This window comes from Cricetulus griseus, chromosome 2 (assembly GCF_003668045.3).
Source record: "Cricetulus griseus strain 17A/GY chromosome 2, alternate assembly CriGri-PICRH-1.0, whole genome shotgun sequence".
In the NCBI taxonomy this organism is placed as follows: Eukaryota; Metazoa; Chordata; class Mammalia; order Rodentia; family Cricetidae; genus Cricetulus; species Cricetulus griseus.
Window position 1 is genome coordinate 296,052,803 of NC_048595.1, and position 17,108 is coordinate 296,069,910.

At 38.4% G+C, this 17,108-nt stretch overlaps 1 protein-coding gene across 3 annotated transcripts in view; it reads left to right on the plus strand.

Annotated features, from left to right (window-relative positions):
- The window catches only part of Erap1 (endoplasmic reticulum aminopeptidase 1), a 35,936-nt gene that overhangs the window by 17,027 nt on the left and 1,801 nt on the right, over positions 1–17,108 (plus strand). For all 3 annotated transcript variants that reach the window (XM_027401855.2, XM_027401854.2, XM_027401856.2), the window contains exons 5-18: positions 2,457–2,577; positions 4,317–4,471; positions 5,029–5,142; positions 6,164–6,295; positions 6,606–6,737; positions 6,861–6,932; positions 8,583–8,737; positions 10,086–10,165; positions 10,894–11,077; positions 12,347–12,503; positions 13,595–13,779; positions 14,556–14,717; positions 15,181–15,321; positions 15,734–15,815. In XM_027401855.2, the coding sequence (XP_027257656.1) occupies positions 2,457–2,577; positions 4,317–4,471; positions 5,029–5,142; positions 6,164–6,295; positions 6,606–6,737; positions 6,861–6,932; positions 8,583–8,737; positions 10,086–10,165; positions 10,894–11,077; positions 12,347–12,503; positions 13,595–13,779; positions 14,556–14,717; positions 15,181–15,321; positions 15,734–15,815 (1,872 nt within the window). The remainder of the gene's footprint in view (positions 1–2,456; positions 2,578–4,316; positions 4,472–5,028; positions 5,143–6,163; positions 6,296–6,605; positions 6,738–6,860; positions 6,933–8,582; positions 8,738–10,085; positions 10,166–10,893; positions 11,078–12,346; positions 12,504–13,594; positions 13,780–14,555; positions 14,718–15,180; positions 15,322–15,733; positions 15,816–17,108) is intronic.

The window sequence follows — 17,108 nt, forward strand, 5'->3', positions numbered from 1 at the left end:
TCAACTGTAGGATAGCTAGGATTCTCTTGTCACACATGGTTGCCTGATAGCAATGTCTTAATAATACAAAGAGAGAGCCCCCAGCCATGCATAAGTCACAAGTTACCTGGCTGTACTGTGAATTGGCTCTCTGAACTTGGCCATTTTCCTTGTGGGATGTAGATTATGTTTCTTTTAAATATACAAGTTGGCCAGGCATCATGACAGAGTTGGACATATCTCTATGAGTTCAAGGCCAGCCTGGTCTACATAGTGAGTTCCAGGACAGCTAGGGCTACAGAGTGAGATCCTATCTCAAAAAACAAGCAAACAAGTGGGTTAGATTACATATAGTAGAGATTTCTAAGCTTGCATCTGACTATAACTGTCTATAGTATTGAAGGCAATGTTACTGGTTGTAGGGAGGAAAGAAAATAAAGCTGCTTGCTAGCTTGAAGAAGAAGGAATCTTTGGGAAGATTAATGTCAGAAAATATTAGAATGCTGGAATAAAACCTTTGCTTCCAGTATTATTTGTGCCTGGGCCCAGCACTTCTCCCTTCACAGTGCTATTGCATGGCCCAGAAAGGAAACATGTTTTAGAGGGGAACTGAAGTTACTTTATGTGTTTGTGATGCTGTTTCTGAGGCCTGAGTAGCTGGGCCACTCTGAGTTATCATTTGTTCTTTAGAGCTGTGGATATTTGAAAGGAGGGTTAGTGATTTAGATGAAGCGAATACTCTAACATGCCCATTGTACATTTTCCTGACTCTATTTTGCATGATGTCCCCCCCCCTTTTTTTATTATTAATTCAAGTTAGGGAACAGGCTTGTTTCACATATAAGTCCCCTCTCCCTTTCCCTCCCCTCACCCCCATCCCTCCTCCCACCTCCAACCTACCCCCCACCCCATCCACCCACCACTCCCCAGGCAGGGTAGGGCCCCCAACAGGGGCTCCACAAAGTCCACCAAATCTTCCTGTGCTGGGCCTAGGCCCCTCCCCATGTGTCCAGAGACAGAGCGCATCCCTTCATGTGGGATGGGCTCTCAAAGTCCCCACACACACACCAGGGCAAAACGCCAGTCCACCTCCGGAGGCTCCCAGGAGTGCAGGGGCCTCCCCATTGGCATCCATGATCAGGGGGCTGGATCAGTCCCGCACTAGCCTCCCAGACAGCGTCTGGGGTCGATATGCTTTCCCTTTTTCAGGCCAACTGTTTCTGTGGGTTTCTCCAACCTGGTACAGACCCCTTCATCTTCATTCCTCCCTCTCTTCAACTAGGTTCCAGATTTCAGCTCAGTGTATTTCTGTGGATGTCTGTCTCTGCTTCCATCAGCCACTGGATGAGGGCTCTAGGATAGCATAGAGAGTAGTCATCAATCTCATTCTAGGGGAAGGGCTTCTAGGCTATCCTCTCCTCCACTGCCCGGACTGTCAGATCGTGTCATCCTTGTAGGTCTCTGGAGATCTCCCTAGTTCCAGATCTCTATAGTGGCTCCCTCTGAGTGCATGATGTTTTTATACTGTCTAAGCATTGCTTACATTTCGTCTTCCTTCTCTTCCTTGGAACACATTAAGTATACATGTTTTCCATTCTGGGCACAGTCATTGTCATATCTGATGTTTTTGTATATCTTGCTTCTGCAGACTCCTGTTACGATATCTTCTTTCCTTGCACTTATTATGAGTTATTCCTCAGTCAAAAGTGGACTCTTCTAGAAAATGTGTCTTTGCTCCTGCCAGTTGACAGAGGTCTTCCAATCCAAAGATTAGTTTAAATGAGGGTATTAGTTTCAAGATTTTAGGTTATCTAGTTACTGCAGTTTCAGCTCTTAAGTACTATAAGGATTCATTTTAAACTACGGTTTAAGACTTTCCCATTCTCCTTTGTGTATACCAGTGTATATAGCAAAGCATTTTTTCCTCCCTCCCTCCCTCCGTCCTTCCCTCCCTCCCTCTCTCCCTCGCTCCCTTCCTTCCTGTCTTTTTAAAATTTCATTTGCAGTTTCTTTAAGAAAATTGCAACTTATTTTTAGTTTACCAATACACTAAGGAGATAGCCTTTGGGGTCTGTTTTTATGGAGGGTTGGTATCTCCTGCTATGTTTCTTGCCTTGACCAGTACCTGTATTTCCACCCTTTGGCCCTAGAGTCTGTCAATGCCATGAGAACCAGAGATTCAGTCCATCTTTGTTGGTGTAGGATCCAAAGGGAAAGACTGGCTGTGGTGCCCTTCTGACTTTTTAGGGTCCAGCTGACATCTTGCTATTGCTTTCTAAGTCATATTTATTGCCTCTTATGAAAACATTTGAGCAAACTACTTTGAGCCTATATTGTTTTCAGATATGAAGTTGATTAGGAACAGACAGAATTACAATAATGGAATTCCTAAATGTCTTTAGTAATATTGATATTCATATCCCATAGTAAGTCATTCTTCTCTCCAGTTGAATATCCTCCTGTGCCTTCCTCTTTAGGTTTCTGTGTATGCTGTGCCAGACAAGATAAATCAAGCAGATTATGCTCTGGATGCTGCAGTCACTCTTCTAGAATTCTATGAGGATTACTTCAGTATTCCATATCCTTTACCCAAGCAAGGTAGAGTATTACAGACATTTCCAGGGGACACTGATGGCCCCACGTGGGTCATATTGTTATTACTGCTAATCCGTGTGGTTCTCCACATTTCTCTTCACCAGAAAAGTTCTAATAACAGCTTGATCCCCCTGAGCATCTCCTCACCTCTGATTTATGTGATCAACTACTAATGGTAATCATGATATAGCTTCTGACAGTCTGACCTGTGAATGGTTTTGCATTCATTTGTTTTTAATATGATGTAGAAGAGTGCAGAGGTTACTTTTTTTGTTGCTGTTGTTGTTTTATTTTGCCATTATCAGTACATACTTCACAGAATAGAAAGCAACTCAATAAACTTTTCTGAATGAGTACATTTGCCTAGCAGAAGAATAAGAAAATGCAGATTTTCTATGAACCCTGGAAGCTATTGGGTATTGAGTTTTTAGATATATGTAGCTGTAGGCATCCAAAATACAGTAGATGACTGAGGTAATTATTTTTGATTTTCAGTTCCCAAATTCAAGGTGTAAATATTAGAAATAGAGCCAAGCCTGCTCCTCAGGCTTATATTCTCAGGTACTCAGGAGGCTGAGGTAGGAGGATTGCAAATTCAAGGCCAGACTAATTAATGGAGTGAGATCTGTCTCAAAATAAAACAGTAAAGAGAGGAATGGAGATATGTCTCAGTGGTAGAGCACTTGTCTAGCATATACAGTGGCCTAGGTTCAATCCCTAGCATTGCAAAATGAAGTGTGTGTGTGTGTGTGGGGGGTCTGTAGCTGGAGATTTTCTTGTCCTGCCAGGTTCCACAGCTACTTCTTCAGCACTATATTAGCTATAAAACTGTTTGCTGATGACTAGGGCTTCTTATTGGCTAGCTCTGTCTTAATTATTAACCAATTTCTATTAATCTAAGTATTTCCATGTGGAAATAAGTAATATTAATACTTATAACTCTTTTCCACCAACCTGGTCCCAGAACCGCATCAGCCCCAAATGAACACTCAGAGACATATTAATTATAAATCTCTTGGCTGATGACTAGGGCTTCTTATTGGTTAGCTCTGTCTTAATTATTAACCCATTTCTATCAGTCTGTGTATTGCCATGAGGCTGTGTCTTACCTGGTAATGTGCTACTCCTCCAGCAGCATTGTGACTGTAGTTGGCTCCTGCCTACCTTTCCCAGAATGCTCCTCATCTCCTAGTCCTGCCTATCTTCCTGCCTCATTGGCTGAACCGTGTTTTATTCATCAACCAATAAGAGAAACATATACAGAAGGACATCCCCATCACTTATCTTACCAGAGAAGGGTTCCAACCTGTTATTTCTTTGACAGCCTACATGGCGACTGACTTTGGCAGGCTCTCTCTGCCTATCTTTCCCAGAATTCTCCTCATCCTAGTCCCCACTATCTTCCTGACTCATTGGCCAGACAGGGCTTTATTCATTAACCAATAAGAGAAACATATATACAGAAAGATATCCTCCGACAGGGAGTGTATCAGAAGGGATGTCCTGAGAGCTTCTAGCCCAAGTCTGAGTCCCTTTGTTAGCAACATGATAGTTATTAAGCCTCTCTTTCTCCACAAGGAAAGCTTCTTTTCCTCTGGAGCTCCTTAATTCTGGATGCATGGCTTAATTTTTCATTTGATCCTAACACTCATCCATTCTTAGGTGTATTTCATATGTTTTGGGGAGTATGTAGAGTATGTAGGTGTGAGATTGATAATGAGCTATATTTCTTCCTGCCCAAGATCTTGCTGCAATTCCTGACTTTCAGTCTGGTGCTATGGAGAACTGGGGCCTGACCACATACAGAGAATCCTCTCTGTTATATGATAAAGAAAAGTCTTCTGCATCCAGTAAACTTGGCATCACAATGACTGTGTCCCATGAACTTGCTCACCAGGTACGAACATTTAGTCAAACGTTTTTTTTTTTTTTTTTTTTTTCCCCCTTTGGGAATTTCGTAGGTGTATGCAATAACATAGGATCATACTCATTCCTTATTTCTGCCCCCATCCAACTCATTCTAGGTCCACCTAACAAAACACCCACCTCTCAACTTCATGTCTCCTTCCTTTTTTCTTTTTTGATAACCTACTAAATACAGTTAATGCTGCCTATAGGTGTATGGCGGGGGAATCCTTCACTCAAGAATAGGCAGTCAAGCAGCCAAACCCTCAGAGAAGAATAGTGCTAGTTAATGTTCATGTCTCTTTTGAGACAAATGAAGCTACTAATATATTTACTGTGTTTACTTTGTCATTTCATAGAAGAGTTATTTCTTTAAAGCATTAACTTTTCTGATTTTTAATGAGTCCTGAAAAGTTCTCATTTTTACTCTGATAAAATATTTAATAAATATGTTTGTATTTATAAGCTGATTGATTTCTGCCATAATACATGTCAGACAATATAATTTCTCTATAAATTTGTGAATAAACATTTATATTTTCCTTTCAGTGGTTTGGGAATCTGGTCACCATGGAATGGTGGAATGACCTTTGGCTCAATGAAGGATTTGCCAAGTTTATGGAGTTCGTGTCTGTCACTGTGACCCATCCTGAACTGAAAGTTGTATGTAGTTGTTATTTATGTATTTGTATCTTAGCTGAATCTGTTGTTTTTTCAATGTTTCTGCAAAGTATTTAGTATGTTATGATTATGTAATTTATAGAAATAATAACTTCATTGAAAGCCTAGAAATGAATCATGTTTGAAAATGCTAAATGAACTTTCAATATAAATGAAGTATTAAATTGTATTTTCCCTTAACATAATTTTCATTTATGGTTAGTTACTTTCCCTTTTCACATATCTGTACCCATAATCTACTTATAACTAATTATAGTTATAGGTACATATTATATTATAGTGTCATGAATCACAAATGTGTCTCATTTCTACATAATCTTTAATAATAAAAAAGATTATGAATACACAGTTGGCTGAACATGCCAAGTAAAGAAAGTTGAGGTTGGCCAGGTGGTGGTGGCACTGCTGGGCAGTGGTGGCACATGCCTTTAATCCCAGCACTCGGGAGGGCAGAGACAGGCAGATCTCTGTGAGTTTGAGCCCAGCCTGGTCTACTGGGTGAGTTTCAAGACAACCTCCAAAGCTACAGAGAAACCCTGTCTCAAAAACAAACAGCAACAACAAAAACACAAACAAAAAAGAAAGTTGAGGTTGGAATTTGTTGTTAATTTATTATCTTTTACTACATGGTCCTAAAATTAAATATATATGCTTGTGGGATCACTATACATTTTGCTTCTATTTTTGGTTTGTTTGTTTTTTTTTCTTTTTGGCTATACGTGGAATGGTCTTGTTTTTAGGTTAACATGAGATTAATTTTATTCTAAACTGGTAACCATCCAAAACAAATTGCTACTTACAACCACTGTTTCTTAGGTGCTTGAGTGCTTTTTAAAAACCTTAGCAAGACTGTTGTATTAATTCTAGAAATATGAAATCAGTTGACACAGAAATTGGAATTCTAGTCCTGTTACCACAAATCAAGCCTTCTTTCTCTCATTCTTTTTATCTAAATGTAGCTTAGGGATGATACTATCTCCCTTTGTTTTTTCTATGTCGGTAGGAAGAGCATTTCTTTGGCAAGTGTTTTAATGCAATGGAAGTCGATGCATTCAACTCCTCACACCCTGTATCCACACCTGTGGAGAATCCTGCACAGATTCGGGAGATGTTTGATGGTGTTTCTTATGAAAAGGTAAAAGCGGATTTCAGAGGTTCAGTTTGGACACTAAGTTCATTAGCGATTGGATGAAGAGTTGTAGCTCAGGTGTGGGATCATTTTCTCTCTGTCAGGGTCACACAGATTTAATGATTTTGGTCCTGACTATGCTAGTTGACTTGAATTGTTACAGGTTGAACTTGCTGTTTGGCCCATAATGCTAAAGGTTAGATTCTGGTCAATTCTTTACTCAAAATTTTCTATGGTTGAAAATTTTGAAAAACTAAATGCAGCTGCATTGAGATGTATAAACTATAGATAAGAGTTATTTTTCTTATCTTTTCAGGGTGCTTGTATTCTGAATATGCTAAGAGATTATCTGGGTGCAGACACATTTAAAAGAGGAATTGTGCAGTATCTTCAGAAGTATAGTTATAAAAACACAAAAAATGAGGACCTCTGGAACAGCATGGCGAGTGTGAGTGTGCTGGACAGCTGCCTTGTTTTGCTTTTTTCCTGTATTATGGAACCCATTCACAAAGAACCAAGTGCTTTCTCCAGAAATGAGGCTGATGTTTTTTTTTTGTTTTTTTGGTTTCAGATTTGTCCCACAGATGGCACGCAAACAATGGATGGTTTTTGCTCTAGAAGCCAGCATTCATCATCAACATCAGTAAGTCTCTCTATCTGTACCTGTCCATCCGTGCACATTCTTCTCCGTATTCTTGGAAGGGTATCTCTGTCCCAAATGGTTTGAGGTCCTCAGTTAAATCACTCTCTTCCCATTCAAATTAAAGTATTCAAACTAAATCTGGCTAACAGATTTTTTTTAACAGATTTTCCTAGGAATTGTCTGTGTAAGAGGGTGTCACAATCTTGCTGACAGAAATCCTCACAGACACTCATTTCTTTCAGTCCACTTTCCCTAAAACAATGGTGTTAGGAAAAGTTTCACTGGTGGGCTAGGACTAAATTCTGTCAGTAAACATGGTGTCAGTCATATACAGAGCATTCCATTTGAAAAAAATCACACAATGGACACTCACTGCACATCAAACTTTTGCTGAACAATCAGGTGCATAATCTTTACTCCTCTCAAAAGACCCATGTGCTCAACAGAACCAAGTGCTATTACACACACACACACACACACACACACACACACACACACACAGTGGTCCTGGGAATGTGAGATCTTGCAGAGTAGGGATTTGAATTCTATTTTGATTCCTATTTTCAACTGTTCAGCTATCAAGGATTCATACCAGCTGAGCCACAAAACAAACTGTCTCTGTTTAATCTGTATTTGTGGGATATTTTCATAGACAGTTATGACTGACTAGAAATTTAACAAAATTTTATTTACCATATTTTTATTTCCTTGGCTGTTTTGCTTGTAGATAACTTTATTAACAACTTCTAGTTATGCAGTAGAATATTTTATCCTTTTTCTTTTCTTAAAAGCTGTTTTAGTGCCAAGGAACACATCTTTTATATTTCCAATTGCTAGTCAAGTACAAGCCATCTCAGAGCTATCACTTTAGAAGCACAGCCCATTTACTGAAAAGTTTTTCTGCATTGGTTGTCTGAGAGCCAGCAATGTCATGCTGGTGTTGAAAGCCTTGCTGTTCCCTCTGCCTTTCTCTTTCTCTTACTCTGTTGCTTACATGCCAGCTTGGTGCCATTGGATATGCCTGGCCGTTAGCTATGCCAAACAGGGCCAACTGTATTACCTGTCAAGGTGCCTAAGTTTAGAAGAGGATGATGGGAATGTTCTTCTGTATATATTTGTCTCTTGTTGGTTAATGAATAAAACACTGATTGGCTGACTGGCCAGACAGGAAGTGATGTAGCTGATCAGATCAGGATATAAGCAGGGACAAAGAGAAAATCGCTCTCTTCTCTGTGGAGATGCTGAGCAGTCATTATGCAGCAGGCAAAGGAGTTGTAGGTCCGGCATTCCCCCATAAGCCAAGACCACATGGAAATACATGGTATAATAGAAATGGGTTAATAATTAAGACAGAACTAGCCAATAAGAAATCCTAGCCAATGGCCAACAATTTCATAATTAATATGTCTCCTTTTGCTTATTTGGGGCTCAAGGTGGCAGGACTCCTGCCAGGTCAAAGAACCTCCCTAACAGGTGATGATGGAAAGACAGTCAAGGCTCAATGATGGGGACAGAAGGGGCAGCCAGGATAGCAGGCTGAAGAACAAAGGGAAATGGAAGTGGCAAGTGGGTCTGTGAGCACAAGCCTGCCTCCTCTCCTCAGAGACACATCTCAGATGATGCATTCCCCCCCTTTTTGTCTACAAACAGCACTGGCATCAGGAAGGCATAGATGTGAAAACCATGATGAACACATGGACACTGCAGAAGGGCTTTCCCCTGATAACCATCACCGTAAGAGGGCGAAATGTGCACATGAAGCAAGAACATTACATGAAGGGTTCTGAAAGCCTCCCAGAGACTGGGTAACGTTCACAGTGGATATCTCCTTCTTGATGGGCTATAATCTTCCTTCTGAAGTCCTGCCCCAACTCCTGTCCTTAGAATGTTTCAGTTGAATCTGTGTCCCACTCAGTTGACCTATATCCCTACCTTCCCCAAAGGATTAAGGGGCTTTGAATCTCTGTAAAGCTGGCCCTCTGGCATCATTTTCACATTCTCCTGTTTGGCAGTTTAATAGGATGTCATTTCTAGTTGTTGCCTTGAAGTCAGCTCTGATCTAAGTAAGCAGCTGCTGCTAAGTCACAGTAGAGTCTGGCATTGGTTGGAGTTAACAGAAGAATTTGTGTCATTTCTGGGAATTAAGAGAATTAAAAGAATTAATTCTTTTCTTTAGAAGTCTGAGTTACATCCTGGATGCCCTTAGCTTGTGCCCCAGAAGAGTATATCAGAAATGACATGTTGTAATATTTGCTGTATCTTGAACTAATCTCAAACACAACATTACAAAAGTAGTGAAAAAATTTCTACATGTGCTATACACATATATGTATTAATTCTATCACACTTGATTTATGATTCCCTATGTACATATAAAAAGAAAGCATTATGTAATATAAATTACATGTGTGTAGGCAAAATGAATGCAATAGCATATGTAACATATTACATTAATTATATATATACACTAAGATATACAGAGAACTTATATTTTCAAGAAAATAAAAACATTCACTTATGTAATCATAGCACAATTTTCAAAATTAGGAAATAAACTTGATAAAATACCATAATTTAATTTATAAAGCCTACCCAATTTTTCAAGTTGTCTTAAAAGATCTTTATATCAAAACAGAAAAATTTTATATTTTGTCACCACATAATTTTGGTTTCACTTTTTTTGTAGCAATTTTCTTGTCCTTGTGTCCCTTGACATTTTTGATTTTTCTACTTCAGGCCAGTTACTTTACTAGAATTTTCTTTGATTTACATTTTCTTCTTCTGTTTCTTCTTGATCAGATTCATTTTTTTTGGAGAAATTCCACAGAAGAGAAGTGACACGTGTCTTTTGGGTACATGATTAAGGGGGGAGATTATGCCAATTTGTGCTATTACTAGTGATAGTTATTTGAAGTTAGGCTTCAGGCCACCAGTCATTAATTACTTGAGTCTGCTTTCCTCCTTCTATATTAGAGTCTGAGAAGGAGGAACAGTAGCTGAGCTGCAAGGCAGCCTCAGCATGATGTCAGGTCTTGGCATAACATTCTCAATACACACTGTTTAAACTACCCTGGCACATGATGAGTAGATGTCTTAGAAGCTGATTGTTGAGTGAATAAAAACAATGAGCAATGCATACTTGCTTTCTTTTAGGTACCTGTGGCATGTTCCCCTGACATTCATTACCAGCAGGTCAAAGTCAGTCCAGAGGTTTTTGCTGAAGACAAAGACCGGTAATTTATCATGGAAACAATTAGTTTATTTCAAGTATAGTACTGGATAGAAATTAGCTTCTTTAGGTATTGAATTTGGTTAAAAGAAAAGGTATTGAGAATTCTTGTTGAACTGGAAGATGGCTCCATTGGTAGAGTACATATCTAATAAAGCGAGCAGTTACTCTAAAAGAGAAGGTGAGTGTTGTGGTGCATGCACTCAACCCCAGTGCAGGCCAGGTGCAGGCAGAGACATTCTCACTGGCAAGTCCAAGACCAGGGCTCCTATTGCACTTCTTTTCCCAAGAAAAATGTACTGAATCTGAGGAACAGCCAGTGTCATTCTCTGGCCCCCACATGTATGTATACATATGTGCCCTCACATAAAAAATTCAAATACACACAGAGACTATATTTTAAAAAGGAAATTAATGACATAAATTCAAACATTCGAGTGCTATACCACTAAAAAGAATAAAAATTCTCATTACTTTGTTAACTATACTGGGAAATACATGTTGGTCGGAAATGTGGTTGATTCATTTCTATAAATCTCACAGAATCTGTGTCTAATGCAGCCATTGACATTTATCTTCTGGGTGGCTGTTTTCTGCTTTCTACAAGAAATAAATAAGCTCCATTTGTTTAGTTTTGGAGTTTTCCCCAGTTTCTTTGTATAACCTCAGATCAGAAAAGCTTCTATCCCTCCAAAGAGGAAATGGTTCTGAGATTTCTCTGATTTGCTCTAGATGTGCTCATCCTCCCGGAAGCAGTAGAGTGGATCAAATTTAATGTGGGAATGAATGGCTATTACATTGTTCACTATGAGGATGACGGATGGGACTCTCTGAGTGGCCTTTTAAAAATTGCACACACGACGATCAGCAGTAATGACCGGGCAAGTCTCATCAACAATGCATTTCAGCTTGTCAGGTAATGCAGGCTGCATCAAGTCGTAGTTTATTTCTGAAAGCAGCTGGAACTGTTCCAATACTTGGTTTCTAGAGATGACATTGATTAATTGATTGATTGATTGATTGATTGATTGATTGAAACTTTGAAAGTCATCCCCTCCCAAGTTCTTCCAACATTGCAACATAGCTTTAGCCGAAGCTTAACCTTCTGTCTTTAACTGCTTAGCTGATGTAAATAAAATACAGAAGCTGTATCTTAATCTTTCTCATTAATAACTCAAATCAGGCTGAAGTAAGTGTGCGAGAAACCTTGAGACACTATTCTAGTGGGCCCCTCATCTATTTCTATAGCTTTGTTCTGCAGCTTTTCTGGTTGTGCTGTAGGGATGGGGTTTCTCCCATGCTGGGTCATTAAGTCTCTTGAAGCTATCTTGTGAGACTAATTAATGCCGGTCCAATTGTTCACATTGCAGCTATTGTACCAAAAGAGAGATTTTTTTCCTGTAAAGATAATAAATTCCACAGCATCTTTATGGACTATAACATATAATTTTGCCCTATCAAATGATCTTTGCCTAACTGAGGCTAGAGTGAACATTATTCTTTCTTCCCTGTTTTAAAAAGTTTGAAGGAAATATTTTCCAAGCTGAAAACATGAATGCCTTCATTATCTAGGCAGTGATGAAGTTCTAAGGGAACCATCTGGGTGGCATAAGACAGCTCTGTAATTCTCAGATCCAAAATCTGTCTACCCTAAATGTAGAGTCTTTCCTTCTGGTTCACTTATTATGACAGTGGGTCTCCCAAGGTGGGAAAAAAAAACAGGGATAAATTAAAAGTTGCTTAACCAGTTGCTTCTTCCTGCACCCAAATTCATTCTTCATGGTCTACTGCAACTGGGATTCTAGAAGAGTCTGTCATCCACTGTATTTTTTAACATAGAAGATGCATTTATGACAGGAATTCTTATTTTTTCTAGGCAGCAGTCTCATTGTCCTGGCTCCCTAAAGTATTTTGGATTGAAGTTCTAAGTTTAGTCTGAAGGTTCAATACACAGTTTGGTGTATCCTATATGACAAACACTAACATGCACAATTTCATCTTAGTGGCAAGCTGGACTTTATAATTATAAATTCTTCCCCAATGTCATCTTATGTACAACAGAAATAATTCTAATGCAAAAAGTCATTACTGTCAATGACTGCCACTTTTCTTGGATTATTGCAATCTATGTTGAAGCACAAAGATGATTACCTATAAACCTGTAACCATGTTGTCTCTTGCTCAGCATTGGGAAGTTATCCATTGAAAAAGCCCTGGATTTAACCCTGTACTTGAAAGATGAAACAGAAATTATGCCTGTATTCCAAGGTTTGAATGAACTGATACCTATGTATAAGTTAATGGAGAAAAGAGATATGAATGAGGTGGAAACTCAATTTAAGGTAAAGCCTGAGATGATTCAAATGGCTATAATATAATTGTATTTTTTCTTACGGATGAAAATTGTTTATTATTCTATGTACTTGAATGTATGTATATATACAAATACTCATATATGTCGTGTTATACATTAAGGAAAAGCACATAAAAATTTAGTTTGGATTGAGTAACAAAGGTCAGACTTTGGGTAGTAATAGAAATAGTGGCATTAGATGCTGTACTTAATTTTCATGTTTTTTACTCACAAGTACTTTATTTCACTTGACTTACCTGTTATAATTACTTATCCTGATATTTTCCTGGATTCTAAGTGGCACTTGAAGAAGAGACCCAAAATTGCTATTTTTGATCAAATATTGTGAGGACATATACATTTTGATCATAAAATTTAGTCTGTTCATCCTGATTTAAGTAGATGGGATACCTTTAGAAAAATTACTGTGATAATTGTAGACAGAGTTTCTGTTCTACCTGGTCTTGAGGCTGTTTAGTTCCAAATAGTTATACACAGAGGCTTATATTAATTATAAATTATTTGTCCCATGGCTCAGGCTTCTTATTGGCTAGCTCTCTCTTAATTATTAATCCATTTCTATTAGCCTGTGTATCACCACATATACTTGGCTTACTGGTGATGCCCGGACCTCTTGCTCCCTCAGCAGCTGCATGGTGTCCCTCGAGGCTCCTCTCTGCCTTCTTCTTTCCAGAATTCTACTAGTCTGGTATCTCCACCTATACTTCCTGCCTGGCTACTGGCCAATCAGCATTTATTCATCAAGCAATAGGAGAAACACATATTCACAACATACAGAAAGACATCCCCTATCAGATAATATTAATATTTTTTTGCTTTTTGTTTTTTTTTTGTAACTAAATTAGAGTCCTAAACTTTTAAAGAAGTGGGGTTCAGCCTTAAGGTAGTTTCATTTGATTTTTTTTCCTTGGAAGGAACCACTCACTCAACACTATTAAAATGCATTCAGTATGTGTGTTTATGGGATGTATCTCATCACCAGGAGAACTAGACTGTGTGAATATGAAATGCTGGGACAGTAGTCATAATACTTGTCCCTCTTCCCGTCTTGTTCTTCAGGCCTTCCTACTCAGGCTGCTGAAGGACCTTATTGATAAGCAGATATGGACAGATGAGGGCTCTGTATCACAGAGGATGCTCAGGAGCCAGCTCCTCCTCCTTGCATGTGTGCGCAAGTATCAGCCCTGTGTGCAGAGGGCAGAGGGCTATTTCAGAGAGTGGAAGGCATCCAATGGAACCATGAGGTCAGTCTACACTGATCATGCAGTGTGGTGATGTAAAGGGTATCCTTACTATTCTCATCATTGGCACTAATCATGGGGAGAAGCAGGATAGACACGTCTTCCCTACTTCACATTTTGGAAAAATACATTTGAAAAAAAATAAAATTTATACATTTTTCAACTTTATTTTCAGAAAGGAAACAAGGAACTTTTGTGGCTAAAAACCAATGTCTGGGGGTGGAGTTAGAACATGATTACAATAACTCCTACTTTGTGCAGTGTGTATGAATGAACTGACATGGCCATGGCAAGCTGAAACAGGGAATGTATTTTACAGGAGTTTATATTTTCAAAAACCCTGTCCAGATTATCCAGCAATTGTTCACACTGTAAAGATAGCCTAGCAGTGTCTGCAAGCTCCACTCCTGGTAGTCCTTTTGCATTTGGAAATTAATGGCATCCAGGAATCATTTATGGCAACTATCTGGATACTTGCCTTTAAAGGACATGTTTACTAACCATCCTGTGGAGATCCTGACTTTTCTTCATAGAATAAATTTTGAGTCTCAGCTGAATTTCTTTCTCATCATTTAAAAGATACATTAGATATGTAGGCATTTATTATTTATTTCTGAGGCTGCTCAAATATTAGTTTAGACATTTTTTCTTGCCTCTTTTCATAAAGTGTAATAGAGGGAAACAGTAATTTATATTTTCAAGAATGAACCTGTGAGCATGAAACTAGTTCATAATTGTTACTCATTCTCAGGACCTTATACATTTATTCTTTTGCACAGTCTCCCTGTCGATGTGACCATGGCAGTGTTTGCTGTGGGTGCCCAGAACACAGAAGGCTGGGATTTTCTTTATAGTAAATATCAGTCATCTTTGTCTGTTACTGAAAAAAGCCAAATTGAATTTGCCCTCTGCACAAGCCAAGACCCAGAAAAGCTTCAGTGGTGAGTCATGCATTGATGTCCACATGGCCAAGGGAAACTGAATGATACAGATCATTCTGGCACATGTTTTTGCCAGAATTATTAATAAATATCCCAGAATCATTTATTCTGTTGGAAACTGTTCAAGTGGGTACACACTAACTAAGGATGCCAAGTAATTAGAACCAAGTATTGGGAAGATATTTAAGGAGTATGTATTGTGTGTCTTTACAGCAATAATATACTTGAAATATTTAGGGATACTTCTAGAAATTGTTTTGAGGAAATGAGATACTATATCGTATAGGCCTTTTAAACACTATCTAAATGTTAGCTATTAATCATGTTGCTATAATGGGTTTACCAAAACTCTACCAATTTACCTTTTGGGATATTATTATTGGCAAACAGATTTTTTATGTTATTTTATTGAACATGTTTGTAATTCCTCCATCACTTATAGTTCCTTTTTTATTCATTTCAGGCTTCTAGACGAAAGTTTCAAGGGAGATACAATAAAAACTCAGGAATTTCCACATATTCTCATACTAATTGGCAGGAATCCAGTGGGCTATCCATTGGCCTGGAAGTTTCTGAGGGAAAATTGGAATAAACTTGTACAAAAGTAAGTAGTGTCAAAAATTGTGCTGGGACTTGCTGCTTTCTTTCACCCACCCAGCTCCCTGTGTATGTTTAACGTTTGCTGTTTATATGAAGGAGTATCTTTGGTTGAAGATAACTTTTCAAATTAAAATCTCCTTATGTGATGTAAAACCCATGCATCTGAATAGTAATACTTTCCACCCCAGCTACTTTTTCTTATACTCTTTGGCTTGCCTGAAACCTCCCTCCTCCAAGGTCAGTGTAGCTTTCCCCTAAATCTTCCAGCACTACCTAGAACTATCATTTCTTTAAGGTTCTTAATCTTTTAATTAGCTCTTGGCATGGATTATATTTTACAAATGGATTGTTTAAATGCTATAGGATATATAAGACACAAAATGTAAATTGAATGGACACCTTTTGTCATTTTCTAGGTTTGAACTTGGCTCAACGACCATATCTTACATGGTACTGGGAACAACAGACCAGTTTTCCACCAGAGCACGTCTGGAAGAGGTAAAGGGGCATATGTGTGTCAATAAGCTATGGAAGAGAAGGAACAAAAGTTGTGGACTTTTGAGAATGAGTCTTGTCATTTGATGAAATTTTTGAGTTTCAATGAATATGCATCTCATGAGACAAGCTTTGCTCTTGCAGTTAAAAACTTGGACTTTACCAGGTGGAATGGCATATACTTTTAATCCAAGCAATCTAGAAGCAGCAGCAGGCAGATTGAGTTAAAAGCCAGCCTGGTCTACAAAGCAAATTCCAGGCTAGTCAGGATTACATAGTGACACCTTGTTTCAAAATAAAATAAAAAACAAAAACAAAAACTTTCAGCTTAAAAAAAAATAAAAGCCTCAACACAAGTGGCCCTCATTTAAAGAAGTTACAAGTGAATCCTAGAGGTGCAATGGCTGATGTGGTGACCAGCTACTGTGAAAGAGGCAGAGAGGATTCATGAACTTCAGGATTCAGTCATCTTTCTGTTCTCACTTACAGTATCATATATTTCCCAAAAGAATTTTGTGCATCTATAAGATCTATCTGTAAAATAAATGTTAAATAATGAAAAGCTGCATAGAAGATATGGCTGGGAGATAACTATATGAGGGACTTACATTGAAGGTACTTATTGCAATGACATTTGTTATGACAGAGCTTCCTAGTAGTCAGGCAAAAATATTGGTATGAAACTGTGTAGTAAGAGGGACTAAGAGACACATACATAAATCTACAAAAGGATATGTTCTTCTACCCTTCTAAGCAGAGAGGCACATGTGAGGTACTCAGGCAAAAGATAGAATCTGGGACCAGGGGAAGTGTTAAGAGCTGGCTTTGCTAGAGCTTGTGTAGAAGTCCTCATTTCAGCCATGAAATCACAATGGGCTCCTTAAGGATAAATGAAATATTTTAGATGATAAGTGAAACAAAACTATTGATGTCTTGTTGATGAGTGCCCAAAGTGATGAGGAATCAGTAAGTAGACTGAGCTAAAGCACAGGGTTGAGCAGGGAGAGGGAATGTCTCCTCTCTTCCCCCAGCAATTGGACTCTCAAGTAATTTTAGGACAACTGCATCATTTCTCACTGGAACTCTATCTTTTTAAAAGCCACTCTTCCACCTACTGCTGGCAAATTCATAACATGGTATTATAGTATGAATATTTGAGGAATTAGCTGTCTGGAATTCATGCTAAATATATAATACATATTGGCCTATACTTGCTTTCTGACTACAAAAAAGATGGATTGATGCTGTGAAAATTTATGGGTTATTGTTAAGAGCTCATGAAGGTGAAAGGAAATA